This window comes from Myotis myotis, unplaced genomic scaffold, assembly GCF_014108235.1.
Source record: "Myotis myotis isolate mMyoMyo1 unplaced genomic scaffold, mMyoMyo1.p scaffold_m19_p_3, whole genome shotgun sequence".
Taxonomy (NCBI): domain Eukaryota; kingdom Metazoa; phylum Chordata; class Mammalia; order Chiroptera; family Vespertilionidae; genus Myotis; species Myotis myotis.
The window spans coordinates 176,103,920-176,122,941 of NW_023416335.1; the positions used below are offsets into that span (position 1 = coordinate 176,103,920).

At 37.9% G+C, this 19,022-nt stretch overlaps 1 protein-coding gene across 1 annotated transcript in view; it reads left to right on the top strand.

The window, feature by feature from the left end:
* Positions 1-19,022, top strand: part of OVCH1 (ovochymase 1) — a 44,090-nt gene that overhangs the window by 5,189 nt on the left and 19,879 nt on the right. The window contains 6 exon segments of the mRNA XM_036299018.1: positions 1,722-1,817; positions 2,455-2,582; positions 3,348-3,360; positions 3,718-3,918; positions 9,148-9,262; positions 13,195-13,332. Coding sequence (XP_036154911.1) covers positions 1,722-1,817; positions 2,455-2,582; positions 3,348-3,360; positions 3,718-3,918; positions 9,148-9,262; positions 13,195-13,332 — 691 coding nt within the window.

The following is a 19,022-nucleotide window of genomic DNA, read 5'->3' on the forward strand; positions in this document are numbered from 1 at the left end:
AAACACTCTATGAAGATCCAATTATGTTAGGTATTTCAATTTCCTTTCCTCAGTTCTCATAATTGCATGTATTAGGTTTGAGATGTCTATTAGACATCCAAGTCAATCAGACTTTCAATCGCACCACTCTATCAAATTTGTCTTGTCACAGTCACCAATGACCTTGCTAAATTCAAAGGTAAATCTCAGTCTTCAGCTTACTTGATAGGAGCTTTGACAAAGTTGTGCACACTCTCCTGGAAACATTTTCTTCACTTGAATTCCAGGAGTCCCTTGGTTTTTCTCCTACCCCTTTACACACTTTTCCCTTAGTGATCTCATCCAGGATCAAGGCCTAGTGATCTATTCCAGATCTAGGCTTTAAACACTATCTGCTGGAAGATTACTGCAATATTATCTATCTAGTACAGGTTCCTTTTATTACAGAAATGCTACTTGGATTAATAGGGGTCATACAGTCAATTACCTAATAGTTATCTGCCTGGATGATTAATAGGCATCTCAAACTTAATATGTTTAAATAAAAATCCTAATTATCCCCTACATCCTAAATCTGCTCTACCCATAGCCTTTCATCCCAATTAATGACAGCTCTACCCTGCCAGTTGTTTAAGCTAAAAACTTTGTACTCATTCTCCTTTCTCTCGTACTCTACATCGAATCCATCAGGAAAATCCTATTGCTTCTGCCTTACCTTCTACACTCTTACATCCTGTTTCAGGCTACAGTCTTTCTTGCTTGGGTTATTTTCAATCGACTCTTAAATTATCAGCTTCCTCTTTTGCACCATTAACGTTTATTATTAATCCAGCAGCCAGAATAATACTTTTTGAAATGTAAGTCAGGTTATGCCTCTCTATTCAAAACACTTCAGTGGTTCTCCATTATACTCAGATGGAAATCAATATCCTTATTATCTGACATCTCCCTCCTCCTAGCCCAACATCTAACCTCTTTTTTGTTTTTCACTGAACATTCTTTTGTTTAATCTGCCCCAGGCACCCTGGCCTCCCTACTGTTCCTCAAACAATATGACATTATTCCACTACAGGGGATTTTCCATTCTGTTTCTTCTTCTTCAAATGCTTTCCACCAAGCTAACTGCACGGGGCTTTCCCCCAGCTTCTTAAGACTTTGTTCAAATGTCACAGGCTCAATGAGACTTGTCATGGCTGCCCTATTTAAAAGTATACCTCCCATGCCATCCTCTTTAATCTCCAGACTTATCTTCTTTCCCCTGCTTTCCCCTACCCCCAACTCATACACACACACACACACACACACACACACACACACACACACACACACACACATTATGCCAAGGCAGGGATTTTTTTCAGTTTATTCACTGAGGCCTAGAAGAGTGCTTACCATACAGTAGTGCTCAATTTACTATTGAGAAAAAAACTATTCTTTAAGAACAAGGGTACACCTTAAAATGTTAGTAGCTTTGGGGGAGGGGGGAGTTCATTGTGGTATGTAGAACAATGAATTATGTTTTTTCTTGTTTTACTTTTCCTGCATTTTTCTAAATTTCTATATGAAATAATTTTTTACAAGAGGAAAACATTTAAAATATATGTCAATATAGCATTTAGGAATAAATTGTAGAAGAAATGAAATCAGCCAATGTCATTTTCCAAATATATTCAGCATCATTTATCTGTGAACCTCATGATTTTGTTGTTGTTGTTGTTGTTGTTGTTACTGTTGGTTTTCAGGAATTGCTGTCCAGCCAATCTGTCTTCCCCATGGAGATGATAAGATTGAAGAAAGGATTCTTTGCATGACCAGTAGATGAGGCAAGATTTCAGAGAGTGAGAGGCATCAAAAAATAAAATAATGTTTCTTCCAGGCCCCTTTGCATGCCCAGTAGAAGGAAGAATTTTGCTGGCCATGAGTAATTCATTATTTCCTGTGTTTTCCTTTCCCCTGAGTTCTGACCCAGTGAAGATCTGTGGCTCTCTTCACTGTATAAAAGTCTATACTTGAGGCTCTATGTAAACCTTGCTGCCACTGTGGTCAGTGTGTCAGATAAAACCCAAGGTAACTATAACAGATGAAGAAGACTATAGGAAAGGGATAATTGGGAAATAGTAACAATAGTTAAGCTTCATTATATTTAATATTATGACTTTTAAAGAAAAAATAAAGAACTTTACAAAATATTGCTTTATTGACTGATGTTTTCCTCTTGGGGAAACATTCAAGCATATATTCAAAGAAATCACCACTGCCTATGTTACCTTAAAAATATGCTGGATTTTTTTAAAAAGGGTCCTTTATAACATAATGATTTTAGGAAAGAATATAATTCACCCCTAAAAAACAAAAAATAAGAGCTTTTACAATTTGGTTAAATGTCTATTTGAAATAGTTTTAAACTTGAAGGCTTATTACTATTTGTTTAAGCGCGGACAGTTGTTGACTAACTTACCAGTCCCTTCCCCACAGCATCGGAATATTTAAATTCCCTGCAAGAACTGGACCTTCCTATCATGGATGACAGAATGTGTAGCACTCTGCTCAAGGGTATGAACGTTCCTCCCCTGGGAAGGACCATGTTTTGTGTTGGTTTTCCTGTCAGGTACAAAGCATAAACAAGCAGATTATTCTATAATACATGGTGATAGTGAATTCTGCTTCCCCATGAGCTGCTTTTGGGAGATACTGCTTCAAAATCCCTTTTCCTTCATCTTTCCACCTGGCTTCTACTGAAAAAGTTTACTCGACCTGGGCTGAGAGAATTCTTTCTTGACCTGTGCCCAATCTTACCCCCCACCCCCACCACCACCTCTTTTTTTCACGGTGGGGTGGGGAGCGAGAGGCAGAGGAGGTAGTTTGAACATGTCCAGCCTAGTTAAAGCAACCTGATGACCACTTTGGCAAACCAATTAAGTTCAGATGTGAACTTTGTTTCATTCCACCTTTTGTTAAATTTTTTAAACGTTTAGTGCAGAATGCAGTGTTTGCACAAAGGTTGGCCAAAGAAAGCATTACTTATAGTAACTGTTGGGTAAAAGATGTTGTGAATGAGTGACCTCCCAAAGATAACAATTTCACAGAGGAGAACAATCTTTACAAGATACACAGGAGAAAGGGAGACCAGTTTGTTGAAGACATGCGTTTTAAGTTTTAGGTGGCTTAACCTGACACAAAATTGGCGCATGTTCTCAAAGCAGCATATTATTCCGAAGGATTATTAAAGATAGGATCCTGAAATTGTGAGTTTCTTATCCTCAGAACCAAAAGTGTTTGACATATAGTACTTGGGACAAAATTAGTCCCTGTTTTCAAAGCCTTGAATCATTGCATAACCTTGGGGGTTCCATTCACTGGTGCTATAGTCTTGGGGTATGACCTAATCTTTTCCAGCAATTTCAGGTGGCAAGCGATTGCAGAAGCATGTATCTGTAAACTCATCCTTCCATTGATTTTGGTATGTATATGTTTGTGGCCAAAAAAGGAGGAGGGAGAGAGATATTATGTTAGCTTTATAGGATTGTAGGCAATGGGTAGAAGCAGGTTACATCTGTGCCAAACTATAGTACCTTGAAACTAATGGTAAAAAAAAAACACAAAAAGATGGACAAAAAATATTGATAGATAATGACCATTGGGCATCTATTTGCTTCTACTTCTCTGAGATGAGTGCTGATATTTGTGGACTTGATAAAACATTTTTAACTAGTGAATTTTCAAGTTTTCTCTTTCTCTACTATACAAGGGGGGACTCCGGAGGTCCACTTGTTTGTAGAAGAGACAATGGGATCTGGATTCTTGCTGGGATAACTCCTTGGGGAGCTGGTTGTGCTAGAGGTCGGGCTCCTTTAAGAAATAACTACAGAAGGACATCAGTTGGTATTTCCGCCAATGTGTCTGAGTTGATGGATTTTATCACTCAGAACATGATTACAGGTGGGTGTAATTTCTGTGAATTTTCCTTTATTTATTGCAAGTCAAAAATGTATTGTACTTAATTATTTCAAGGGTATTTTGATATATTGCAGATATAATCTGGACTAAGCTTTAAACCAAAGCAAAATTATGACTGGTTTTCAATTTGTAATTCAATGCGTATAAACTTTTGTCTCTGAATTCATGAGCACTTATATCTGTCCATTTAACTTAAACATCAGCTGGTTCTTCAAATTTATGTTCATGTAGATTTTAACAAAATTTATATCTTTTTGTATTTCTGAGATTTAAAAATACAAGAAAGGATTCAGAAGATTCTTTATCCATTTGACTTCTTTCCCCTCTGGATTACTTAAAAATACTGAATTAAATCCCTCCTCTCCCATTTCTCTCATTCAGCCTTGTTCATTTTACCTGGAGACAGTGGGAAAATATGGAAGCTTTGCAGTTACCTTTGTTCTATGGCACTAAAATCTAGATTAGGAAAACAAATATGGGTGTGGAGATGCTAAACCTGTCCTCCAGGAACTTTCCAGCTATTTGGGGAGACAAAGAAGCAAAAGGACAGTTGCAATAAAAGATGGGTTGTAGGTCAGCCCAGAGAGTGGTCAGATCACTGAGGAGGAGCCTAGGGGCTGAGTACTGAGAGGCCTGAAGGTTTTCCATGCAAAGGGGCAGCATCTTTACAAGAAAATGGCACAGGAGCGGCCACTGCAGAATAAAAAGGCATGAGAAAACACAATTTACAGGACAGGTCATTTAGTATAAGAAAAAATTTTTTGTTGTTGTTAATCCTCACCTGAGGATATTTTCCATTGATTTTCACGGAGAGTAAAAGGGAGGGGGAGAGACATTTCAATTGGTTGCCTCCTGCATGCACACCAACCAGGGCCAGGAATCCAGCTTGCAACCAAGGTACATGCCCTTGACTGGAATCAAGCCGAGAACCCTTAAGTCTGCAGGCCAGCGCTCTATCCACTGAGCCAAACCAGCTCAAGAACCAATTTTTTTCTTATTAATAATTTGTCTTATTGATTATACATTGAAGTGATATATTGTGTTCAATAAAATATACTAATATTGTTAAAATTAATTTCGCCAGTTTAGTTTTATTTTTTTAATGTGGCTACTAAAAAAATTTAGAATTTCATGTGACGCTACTATTTTTTCCTTTAAAAAAAACTTTATTTTTGAGAGTGTTACAAATGTCCCCTTTTCTCCTTCATTGTCCCCCTCCACCCAGTTCCCACCCCACCTGAACCAATAGTTTTTAAAGGCCAGGACCCAGAGCAGCAGAACTGGGTCCTGCTCTTTCCATCCCTCCCTCCTTATAGTCCAAGATCAGCCACTTGGATGACGATTTGGAACGCACTGCTGCCTTTGGGCCAGCTGAGCACCAGCTCTACCTCAAACCAAAGGGGCTCTCAGCTCACTGTCGTTTGGTCTTCAGAGTAAAAGTGTTCTGTTGCCATCACTGCAGGGGGAAATTCTCTCCTGGCGGCACTCCTGTTCAATTTTTATCACCTGGATGTGAAGATTAAAAAGCTTAACAAACCTTGAACAAAGGTTAATGATAACAACACTGTAAAATAGCAATGAAATCGGGCGATAACCATTAATTCCAGAGTCAAATGAATATCGGCATGTGACGTGTACTTTATTTAAATAACACTTCCTTATGACCATCTTTTGTCTGACCCCCTGGTTGCCTATTTCTTCTGGCTTCTAACAAAATGTGACACTGTCATCTGAAATGTCTGAGTGACTTGCTAAAATTTGTATACTTTCACTTTAGCATCTTTAAACAAAGGTGTTTCATTGTAATCTAGGACAACCTAGTTAGAAATGAGAAAACACCATCTTAGTTTCATCTACTATAAATTTGAGAACTTCAGTGTGATACATGATTTGAGAAAACTGCATAAATGTTAAATCTGAAGAACTCAAATAAAGAACATTATAAATACTATTCAATCATAAAAAGAATGAAATCTTGACATTTGTGACAACATAGATCTTGGAGACATTATGCTGAATGAAATAAGTAAGAAAGAGATATAAATACTATATGATCTCACTTATATATGGAAATAAAATAAAAAAACTAAGCTTATAGATACAGAAAACAGATTGGTGGTCACCAGAGGTGTGGGTAGGAGGGTGAGCAAAATGAGTGAAGGGGGTCAAAAGGTATGAACTTCCAATTATAAATATGTCATGGGGATGTAATGTAAACATTGTTAACTATAGTTAATAATACTGTATTGCATGTTTAAAAGTTGCAAAGAGAGTAGATCTTAAAATACTCATTATAAGGAAAAAATTTTTAAATATGTGTGATGATGGATATTTATTAAAGTTATTGTTTTGCAATATATATAAATATTGAATTATTATTGTATACCCCAAACTAATATCATGTTATATGTTAAAATTATGCCTTAATGCCTCACCCATGTGGCTCAGTGGTTGAGCATCAGGTTAAGAGCTCAATCCCCAGTGTGGGGCATGCAGGAAGCAGCAGATCAATGATCCTCTTTCATCATTGATGTTTCTATCTCTCTCTCCCTCCCTCTCTGACATCAATAAAAATATTTTTAAAAGTTTAGAAAATTATACCTGAATAAAAATAATATAGGAGGAAAAGTATTATAGAAGTATGTCAGATGATTAATTAATAAGACTATTATTTTAAAAAAAGAAAAGAATGTATCACTTAGAAATTTTACTAATGAAGTCTGCAAATACAATGTCTTGGTCACAGAACCTAAAAACATACCAATTCCTATAAATATAAATTAAACATTATAAATTGTATAGTTTCAAGCTGACTCTACCATATGTCTTGAAATATTGTCCATAGCTGAAGTAAATAATCAACTTTTTTCCTATGTTTTGGAAGATTGCAGACCTCAGGGAATACAGCCTAGCCAGGTTCTCTAGCCAGATTCTTTAGCCAGCTTCTTTAGCCAGCATCTGGTAGTGATATTGTTATGGGAATTTAGTGGGTAATCTGTTTCACTTATTTCTGTAATAATGATAATATTTTGTTAAGTGTTGCCTCGAAGATGGAAACTAATTCATGATCTATAAGCTTCGATGTCTTTGAAATTTTTTCTACATACCCCATCTTCTATATGGCTAATGATATCTTTAAGGTCAAAAAATTAGTTTTGCTAGTACCTCATCTCCTTGAGTGTTCTACATCCATTTTTTAAAAATTGTATTTATCATTGAAAAGTATTCAAAGATAGATGATAGTTCTAAGAGTTTATAATCTGGTAGGAGTAGAGAACTAGACAAAAATAACTATACTATAAAACAAGACAAAATAAGCTTTATAATCCCAGGTGTGTTGATACTATGGAAAATGGAGAGACTAATTCTCATTGCAGGGTTTTGTGAGGTGTGTGTACTGTGGTTGGGAGGGGTTGGGGTAGGGATGCTTTAGTGAAGGGGTTGGTATTGAAACTAGGCATTAAAGCAGGGGTGGGCAAACTTTTTGACTCGAGGGCCACAATGGGTTCTTAAACTGGACTGGAGGGCCGGAACAAAAGCATGGATGGAGTGTTTGTGTGAACTTATATAAATTCAAAGTAAACATCATTACATAAAAGGGTACGGTCTTTTTTTTTTTTTAGTTTTATTCATTTCAAACGGGCCGGATCCAGCCCGCAGGCCGTAGTTTGCCCACGGCTGCATTAAAGGATAGTTATGATTTTATAGTTCATGAAGTCTTTTGTAGCCCTAATATCTAAGAGATTTCTACAAACCATTCTAGACAAAGGAAATTGTGTATAAGCAATGTCAGAGAGGTGAAGATTGTCAGTTGTTTGAATAATGTGTATCCCAGTGCTGCTGGAGGTCAATGTTAATGTAACTAGGAACTGGGTTAGCAGTGGGAAATGAAGATAAAAAGAATGCTAAGGCCTTACTCATAGAGGACCTTGAATTTCATGTGAATAAATTTAGACTTTATGTTGTAGGCAATGGAAAGCTAAAATGATGGTGAGATTCTAATTTATAAAATGAAATAAAATGTATGTAAATATTTTTATGAGTACAGGATGAAAATGAAGTGGCTTATTGCAGCCCATATTTAAAAGGCTTAAGAGTCTAAGTTCTGTGAGTAAACCTAATAATAATATAATACCAATAAAGCCTTCGCCATTGTTGCTTATTCTTCTTTTAGAACAGGGTTGGGGAACTTTTTTTCTGCCAAGGGCCATTTGGGTACGTATAGCATCATTTGTTGGCCATCCAAAATAATCAACTTAAAAATTAGTCTGCTATATTTGGTCAAACAATTAACTCACTCCTAATGTCTTGGCAGTGCCAGACCAAATAATTTCTTGGATCTTATAAATGGCCCTTGAAATGGATATTCCCCACCCCTGTTTTAGAAGAATAGCATTCAGAACAAAAATGAGAGTCCTGGTATTAGAGTTCCAGGCAGGGGAAGTAGGGAGGAGGTCTGTAGGTGCCATCTTTAGAAAAGGACATGGATAAGCTGGAAATTATCTGAAGGACAATGCCCAAGATGGAAAGAAATTCAAAACAGTGTCTTGGTAGATATGTTGGGAGGAACTAGGAATATTTGTGGTCCAAAGAAGACTTGAGAGGAGGAAGGAACTATCTGATTTATGTGAAAGGCTACTGGAGAAGCAGAATTGGACTTTTTCTGATTAACTACAGAGCTGAGAATAGATGTTAGGAGGAGCAGAGGGTAGATGTTAGGAGGAGGCAGATTTCAATTCGATGTTAAGTAGTTTCTAATTTGAGAGATTTTTGAGACTTAATGGACTGCCTGAGGAGATAATGAGTTTCCTTTATAAGTGTTTATTTGAGCAGATCATGAATGGCTATGGGTAAGATGTGAAAAAGCATTTATATATTAGGTAAGAGACATGCAGATGACAGCCAGTTTACCCTCAAACACAGAGAACCTGAGATTCAACTTAGGCAATAGAGAACTGAAGAGATATTTACAAGGAGGACTTTCAAGAAAAAAGGGGTTGGTAGTAGTGTCAGATATTGCAAAAGTCTAAATAAGTTCAGGTTAAATGCTGTTGGATATGACAGTGCTTATTTGGGAGCTGATTCAGTAGAAATTGTCTATCAGAAGCTATATTCATAATGGGTTAAGTGATTATTTAGGATTTGGTATCTTTTCTTCACCAAATGGTCAAAAAAAAATTTAAGGCCTTAAGATGTGTCAGGCTAATTTAGGTGCTAGTAATATAGCAGTGAATGAAACAGACAAAAATGTTCTCCTTTATGGGGCAAGTTGGAAGATGGAGAGTGGGGATAATACAAGTAATGTTACATATAATAGTAGAAGGCGGTAAGTACTATATAAAGCAAGAAAGGGTATAGAGCAGTGGTTCTCAACCTTGGCTGCACATTAGTATCACCTGGGAATCTTTTTAAAATCCTGATTTCTGGGCCTCATTCTCCAGAAATTCTGTTTCTTTGTTATGGGGTGAGGCCACAACATTAGTAACAAAGAAACAGAATTTCCAGAAGATGGGGCCCAGAAATCAGGATTTTAAAAAGATTCCCAGGTGATTCTAATGTGCAGCCAAGGTTGAGAACCACTGGTATATAAAGTGATAGGTTGTGCAATATTAGAGAGGATGGTCATGGAAGACTGCCTCGAAGATGATACTTGAACAAAGACTTGAATAAAATGAGGAAGGAAATTATATGATCATCTTTGGGAAGGGACATTCTTGGCCAAAGGAATGGCATGTGTGAGTCAGGAAAACTTGTGGTATATTTAGGGCACAGAAAGATCTGAGAGCTTGAGCTCAATGAGAGAGGGAGAAGTGGTTGTGATTAGTGGTGGCCAAACTTATAGGGGTTTTACTGTAAGATATGGAGCCATTGGAGGACTTTGAGCAGAGGAGGAGCATGATCTGAAATGTTTTAAAAAGATTGCTTTGGCTGTTGTATTGAAAATAGACTGTAGACAGGCAAGACCAAGAGCTGAGGGACCAACTACTGCAATAATCCAGGTAAGGAAGATGTTGGCTTTAACCAGGATTGTAACAGTAGAAGTGGTGAGAAGTGACAGAACCACAGGATTTGCTAACAAGTAGAAAATTTGGGTTTTAAGAGAGAGAACCTTATGATTGATTTGAGACTTTTTGATCTAGGAAAAAGATGGAGCTGCCATTGTTTGAGATGAGAAAGATAGCTAAGCAGTGAAGAGGAAGATGGAACAGTGGCTTTTGGTAATAGGGCAGTTGGGCCAAGAGAAACGTAGTTTTGTTTTTGCTTATTTTCTGGACGTATAGGCTTAACTGTCCTTATGGGCAGAAGAGAGGGTAAGAGTGATAACTCAAGAGAAATACATCTACTTGTGAAGAAAGTTTAATAAGAACACTACAGATAAAGGAAATTTAGCTTTGGAAAGAAAAATCAATTTCTTTTCTGGGAAAGCAACAAAAAATCTTGATGTAATTTATAGGAAAGTTGAAGGAATTTACATCAAATGCTGTTTTTGTAATTATAAGGTTTTAATTGCTTCAGATTTAGGGGATGAAGTTGAGATTAATAGCTAAGAAGATATTAGAGTTTAGGGACTAAACTAAGAAGTCAACTAGAGCCCAACCAGCATGACTAAGTGGTTGAATGTGGACCTATGAGCCAGTAGATCATGGTTCAATTCCTGGTCGGGGTGCATGCCTGGGTTGTGGGCTCGATCCCAAGTAGGGGGCGTGCAGGAGGCAGCCAATTATTCTCTCTCATCATTGATGTTTCTCTCTGTATCCCTTTCCCTTCCTCTCTGAAATCAGTTAAAAAAATATTTAGAAAAGAAGTCAACTAGAGAGAATAAGACTTTCAGTAATATCACAATTCAGTTTTAGCATGAATTTGTTACATTTCAACAAGTTTAAAACAAACTGGTTGTAAAATTCATTGTTATTTCATGTACCACCAATAAAGCAAATAAAACATCTAAGACTGAGAAATCTCATGTAAAGCTGGGACACCCAAGGCCTGCAGTGTTAGGCTAATCAAGGCATAAACCCACCCACATGGAAAGTTACATGCCTCAATCTTGGCACTGGATGTAGGGAGGAATAAAAATCTTACCTGATAATTTGAATTACAAGCTAATACTTGTGTAAGTCTACAGCCTAAAATCCTCTACACCAGTGTAGTCCAAACTATCCCAAGCAGAAAAATTAAGTAGTAATCAGTTGAGAGTTTCCCCAGGTGACTGGGCAAAGCTAATACAAGTCCTTCTGGAAAAATTCTTTCTATCTGTGACTAACAGAATTGTAAGATCTTTCTGATTTTAAAATGTTCAAATGTGAAAAGACATGTGTTTTAGAATTGTAATAAGATATGGAGCCAAGTTGCAGGCCTGGTGACTTATTCAGCATGCTAAGCAGCATTGAATGGTACAAGGATTTTATAAATTCCAAATGGAGTCAATTAGCTAATGGTAAGGGAGAAAGAGATAATGAGAAGTGGGGAGTTTATACAGTCTTTCCAAGCCTAATTTTATTCTGGCAGGTGGTAGCTAGGCTCAGAAATGGCAGATAATAGAATTCAAGTGGTCTCCTCTTTTTTTTTTTCATGCCCATGGTAGACATTGCATTTCTTAGAGGCTAGAATTGTGACTCTCATATCATGAACACTCAGTAGATATTTGAATGGATAAATCCATGATTAATTTTGGTACCCATCTCTCACTTAGCTTGACTAGACATCAGAATCCTTTTTGTTGTTGTTGTTGTTAATTCTCCCCAGAGGGTATATATTTTCCATTGATTTTTAGAGAGAGTGGAAGGGAGTGGAAGAGACAGAGAGAGAGAAACAGCGATATGAGAGAGACACATCAATTGGTTGCCTCTCATAGGAACCCCGAACCAGTGTCCAGAACTGAGCCTTCAAATGGGGTACTTACCCTTGACTGGAATCAAATCCTTGACCCTTCAGTCCACTCTAACCATTGAGCAACCAGCTAGGGCCTCAGAGTTCTTTTTAATAGCAACCACTAACAATAAATCAAGATTGGCAAATGATTTTAAATCTGTTTTCCATCTCTGAGTTAGAGATTTTGAGGCAGAAAATAATTTAATCAAAAGAGGAGAAAGTACTGACCTTTGAAATCATAAAGCCTAAACTGCATTTCCTGTTATATGAGATGTGATGAGTCCCTTAATATAAATGCCAGTTTTCCCATTTGGAGAGGGGGAGTCATTTCTCTCCCATCTGCTTCAGAGGGAGTGTAATGAATATCAGGGAAAATGATAGATGTGGGGTGCTTTTTCAATTGAAGTGCTTAAAAAGTGAGTTTTATAATATTTTTAGCTGGCTTATTGCTTTTTAAATTGAAGTGCTTAAAAAGTGATTTTAATAACATTTTAGGCAGCCTATTTTTACATCTCTGTTCAGGATGATGGACCTGAATAGAAAAAGAGTAAAGCAAGTTTTTTCTTGTTAAGAGGAAATATTTAGTAAGAATTATTGTGTTTGGTTTTTGGAAACTGGGTATAAAAGAGTTGGATAGTTCCTACAGTCCTGAGCATTTATTTATCACTTAGAGGGCAGTGGGGCTATTAAATGGTGTAAAGTTGTTGATAAAGACTACCAAGTTTTAAGAAAAAAGTTCATTCTGACATATGAGATTCCAGATAAGATTGCTTTGCACTCAGATGAGCCTGAGACATGGAAGCCAATGAGGATTTATGGTCCACTGAGGCTTCTTTTTCTGAATAATAATAATAATATGAATTAATGTAGGAAAATAAAGATGTAAAGGATTATGTGTTAAATTATGTTAGACTACTTACGAAATGTTTAGACATGTTTCTAAAGATGTTAGGAAAAGGTCACAGCCGACCTCACTGGCAGTTTGAGAGACGACATTGCAACCACAGGGACTGTGACTTCGGCTGACAATTCATAATTCAACTTCTAGGTGAATCTTATGAATTTCTAATGAGGTTTAGAACAGAGAGATGACTCTTAGGTTTCTTCAATTTATAATTCATAATTCTAGCATTTTATAACTAAGTGAAATTTAAAAAGTGGTTTCTGCCCATTCTCTAATTAATACTCTTCTGTTTGTTGGATCAATGTCAGAAATTCAAGCATAAGCAAATCATTCTCCCATAAGGAACTTCCACTGCTTTTTATATTCTAATATCCTATAAAATGTTACTGTTGATGAGTTATGAGGCAAAGACCAGATAATAGACCTTATTTGTCACACTCAACTTTGTGGTTTATTAATGTTCTCCACTTTCCTCTATCCAGCTTATGTATTTGGAAAATAATGGTGCCAGAAAATAAAATTATCCTGTTAAGATTTACAAGCTTAGACATAGAAAATCAAGTTGGATATGACCATGACTATGTATCTTTGCAATCAAGCAACAGTGTGCTTATTAGTAAGTATGTTACATTTATTTTCATTTGTCATATTTTAGTCCCTGGATTGGTTCAGTATTATTCCTCTTAAAATACGGTTCACAACAGCGGAGAGCACAGTAGATAATCTGCCACCTTGATCACTGGACTATTAATGAGCTAAAATTTTGATTAACTTTCAAATAATGCTTTCAAATTGTGAACTGTGCCATGATATGAAATGTATATAAAATATATATAATTTAAAGAACAGTTATTACTATACATTTGTGTCTGTAACACCCAGCTTAGAAAGGACCTTTTTACTTTCAAGGTCCCAAGAAGTAAACAATATGCTAAATTTTGTGTTAATAAATCATTTTTGAAATTAGTTTTAAAAGCTATAGATCCTGGAGAAAAACTAAGATGGCGGCATAGGTAAACACCGGGAAATTGTCGCCTCACACAACAATTGAAAATTACCGCAAAGGACTGAGCAAACATCATCCAGAACAACAGGAAGGCTGGCTGAGTGTAAATTCTACAACTAGAAGGAAAGAAAAGCACGCTGAGAGCCAGAGGCGCTGCGGAGGTGAAGTGCAGAGGTACGGCGGCTCACGCGAGCGAGGAAAGGGGGTGGCGCCTGAGGACGCGGCTGTCTTTTTGGAATCACAAGCTCCCCACGGCTCTGAACTCTGGTTCCGGGAAGTCTCTGGGGACCCAGGACTCATACGGGGACAGGCTGGTCTGTCCGGCAGCGGGCGAACTTGAGGGCGGCTTTCCCTCAGAGGTGCTTGCAGCCGTTACCGGGACACTGAGACGCGCGACTCCGGGCGGAGAATCGGCCATAGCTGCTTTCTCCGCCCTTTGACTCCCTGAGACCCCGCCCCACCCAGGCTGCGGCAGAGGCTTTTGCATGTGAATGTACCTAACTGCAGCCCAGCCAGGCAGACCCGGAACTTCCAAGAGAAGGCCCAAGGCCCCTCAGCGGCTTGCATTGCTTCACAGCTGAGCCTCTTCGTGGCTCCTGCTGTGTGGTCTCAGGCAGAGGCTGAATTAGCACCTCCTTAGATCCAGGAGCCACTGTACCCAGTAGTCAGAGGGTCACCATCCAGACTGCAACTCCTCAGATCCATAAGGGACACACTCAGGGAGCAGACTCAATGAGCACCAAAGCCCCACTGAAGCAAGTCTTGCCCCAGAAGGGTGTCTTCAGCACAGAAGTTCTCCCACTTTAGACACAGCTGATTCTCACAGCCAATTGGCCTGGAGGTCAATTCCTCCCAGTGATTCTACAACAACCAAGGCACCAAGAGTGCACCAAGAGTGTCCACCCCAGGTAACTGGGGAGGCTGAGCTACTGGGCCCTACAGGACACCTGGCGCGCAGGGCCACTCTATCAACACAGGGAAGCTGCCAAAATGCGGAGACAAAGAAACAGGTCACAAATGGCAGAAATGGAGGAAAGCAAACGACTGGATATAGAGTTCAAGGCCACGTTTATAAGGTTTTTCAAGAATTTTATGGAAACCGCCGATAAATTTAATGAATCCCTCAATAAGTATAGTGAGACCATGGAGGACATGAAAAAGGACCAACTAGAAATTAAGCATACACTGACTGAAATAAAGAATAATTTACAGAGATCCAGCAGTAGACAAGAGGATCCCAAGAATCAAGTCAAAGATTTGAAATACAAAGAAACAAAAAATACCCAACCAAAAAAGAAAAAAGAAAAGAGATTCCAAAAATATGAAGATAGTGTAAGGAACCTCTGGGACAACTTCAAGCGTACCAACATCAGAATTATAGGGGTACCAGAAGGAGAGAGAGGGCAAGATATTGAAAACCTTTTTGAAGAAATAATGACAGAAAACTTCCCCTACCTGGTGAAAGAAATGGACTTACAAGTCCAGGAAGCGCAGAGAACCCCAAACAAAAGGAATCCAAGGAGGACCACACCAAGACACATCATAATTAAAATGCCAAGAGCAAAAGATAAAGAGAGAATCTTAAAAGCAGCAAGAGAAAGACAGTCAGTTACCTACAAGGGAGTACCCATACGACTGTCAGCTGATTTCTCAACAGAAACCATGCAGGCCAGAAGAGACTGGCAAGAAATATTCAAAGTGATGAATAGCAAGAACCTGCAACCAAGATTACTTTATCCAGCAAAGCTATCATTCAGAATAGAAGGTCAGATAAAGAGCTTCACGGATAAGAAAAAGCTAAAGGAGTTCATCACCACCAAACCAGCATTATCTGAAATGCTGAAAGGTATTCTTTAAGAAGAGGAAGAAGAAAAAGGAACTCTTACCATTTGCCACAGCATGGATGGAACTGGAGAGCGGATAAATACCACATGATCTCACTCATTTGTGGAATATAATGAACATAAGCTGATGAACAAGGACTGACCCAGAGATGGAGAGGCATTGATTGGACTGTCGGGACTTGGAGGGAAGGTAGGGGAGGGTGGGGGTAAGGGGGAAAGATCAACCAAAGGACTTATATGCAAGCATATAGGCCTAATCAATGGACATGGACAACGGGGGGGGGGGGGGGGTGAGGGCATGAGCGGGGGGGGGGGGGTAGAGGGTAATGTGGGGACAGGGACACATATGTAATATCTTAATCTAAAAAATATATTTAAAAAAAAAAAAGCTATAGATCCTTAAAACCAGTATATTGGTATTTCTTAGTTTTGATATTAATTGAAAGAATTATAGTTTATATTGTTTTGACTTACTTTTGTCCTCATAAAATGTTATATAGATTAATCTGTGTGGATGTGTATATGTAATTAAGTCATTTTCAGTCCAGACTTGTTAAGATAATCACTTGTGGGTAGGTTCTGGACACTGTATATTTAGATACTCCCCAGATGATTCCAATTTATAGTCAAGATCAAGAACCACTCCCAGTCTCTCTAATCCAGTGGTTCTCAACCTTCCTAATGCCCCGACTCTTTAATACAGTTCCTCATGTTGTGGTGACCCCCAACCATAAAATTATTTTCTTTGCTACTTCATAATTGTAATTGTGCTACTGCTATGAATTGAAATGTAAATATCTGATATGCGGGATGTATTTTCATTGTTACAAATTGAACATAATTAAAGCATAGTGATTAATCACAAAAACAATATGTAATTATATATGTGTTTTCTACTGGTCTTAGGCGACCCCTGTGAAAGGGTTGTTTGACCCCCAAAAGGGTCGCGACCCACAGGTTGAGAACCACTGCTCTAATCCATATTGACCACTCCCCACCTTGCTCACGGTAGGCCAGGCCCCTTCCTCAAACATGCTGCATGTTCCTGTCTCAGGCTTCATAGTTGCTGTTCCCACTGCCTTTCAGGTACCACATTACAGTCAGGTGTCTTGCCTCCTTAGGCTCCTCTCAGCTGTAAGTTTCATAGCCTTTCCTTGTTTTTGATGGTTTTGACTTTTGGGGAGCACTCATCTTAGAATGTCCCCAGTTTGATTTTATCTGATCTTTTCCTCATGGTTTTGCTCTGATTATGAATTAAGGGAAGGAAGTCCATAGAGGCAAGGTGCCATTCTTATCACATCATAGCTAGAGGACATGCTATCAACATAATTTATCACTGATGATATTAACCTTGATCACTGGCCAAGGTAGTGTTTGCCAGATGTCTCCACAGTAGTTACATTTTCCCCCTTTCCATACTTTCTCTTTACAAGCAAGTCGCTAAGGGTAGCCCACACAAGGAATTGGATGTTAAGCTCCACCTTCTTGAGCAGGGAGCATTTATATAAAATATTTAAAATTATGTATGGGAGATTTGTCTCTTCACCATTTATTTATCTATTAAATCATTTCTTTATATCAGTATGGACTCAGGAATATTTATTTTATATGACTACATATTTATTTGGTTGCTCATATTGTTCTAGCTTTAACCATCATGAGCTTTTTCAGTGTGGCTTCTTGTCTTATTGACATGCCCCCATCATTTTGTGACACTATAAGATGCTCCAGGCTCCACTTAGATATTCCCTGCTCAGTCCAAGAATCAGTCAATTCCCCAGTGAACCATGATTCATTTTAATGAAGAATGATATGAGAAATCAAGATTTGGTGCTGGGCATAATAGTTGCTATTAGGGTTTTATTTATTTTATTGAATATATATTTATTAATTTCAGAGAGGTAGGAAGAAGGAGAGAGAGAGATAGAAACATCAATGATGAGAATCGTTGTTCAGCTGCCTTCTGCATGCCCCATACTGGGGATCAAGCCAGCAACCCAGGCATGTGCCCTGACCAGAAATCGAACTGTGACCTCCTGGTTCATAGATCATGCTCAACCACTGAGCCACGCCGGGTGGGCATAGGGTTTTATTTTTATTTTAGTAAATTTCTAGGCTCTCTCAGCTGACAAAGGTAGAAAATATAGGAATGCATACTAACTCATATATATTCTAGTTTCAGCTAGAACTCATATATATAAACATGAGTTCATGTAGATATTTCCAACTCTACCCAAATAGTTCCAACTCTATCTATTGCCACATGGTTCATTCTAGGGGCCTCCCAGCCCCTTAAAGAAGCCTATTGTATAAGAATTCTGTCAAAGTGCATTTTTATGTACTATGGAAAAGAAGCCTCAGTAGTAGTGATTAATTCGTGAAAATTAATGTATTAGAAAAGACAAATGCTCATACTGATGCTAGAGGGACAGAAGAAACTTTGGCAGAGTCCCTTGTCAAATAATATAGCCTATTCTTGAATGTATGTGATGGACCATGACACTTGCAACAAGATGGAGACCACAGCAAAGCCATTCTACACAAGGTGGATGTTCAACTCGATGAGTCAACTGAAATTAATAAACAAAATCATCTGTGAATAATTGTAAGCCATTCAACTTAATCACACATAAAAATTTGTCTGCAATTTTTCCAGTGACTCTTCTTGATTTATTTTAAAAAATTTTATTGTAATAATAATGCTTGAGGAAAAAGACAGTTAAAAGAGAGTTTTCAGGTAAAATCTAAACCACCCTCTCCATTTCACTAATCAGTTCTTCCTTTATATTAATTAATCAATATTAAGAATGTTGTAATTATCTGATTTTCCATTAATATTATGCACATAATATGTATATTTGATAGTATTTGTATATATCATATATATTGTTTTATAATATTTTTGCACATAACACTGTGCCTTATATTTATACTTATATAAAAAATGTCTGTGAGGGTTGTTTTTTTTTTAAGTCTCCATAATTGCCTAATATTGGACCAGAGGAATATCTTTTTGAAGCTGTTCCTTGAAGTTTATGGACCTTTACACCAAGGGTGTTTGATATGCTGGTATAGCAGCAGTGGTGTGCTCCATTCAGCCCTGCCTTTGTTCTCCCTGCCTCATTTTCATCAACCTTATAGGCACATAGGACTCTACCTCTATGGAAAGGGGCTGCTGAGTACTCAAACCCTTTGCAAAGGGAAGTTTGCCATGTGGAATGAGCCTGTTGGAGAGATATGCAAGGTACTTGTCAAGTTCTTTACCTCGGTTAGCTTCCTTAATAACGGCATATGGAAACACATGAACAAGTCAGACTCACCATGCAAGGAATTGAAATGAGCATGGTTATAACTTGAGAAAAGATGTCTCTGTGTATTAAGAAACTTATCCTTTGAATAAAGAGTATTGAAAAATAGTTTCAATAACTTTACTTTTCCTGAATAAATACTTTTGAAAAAT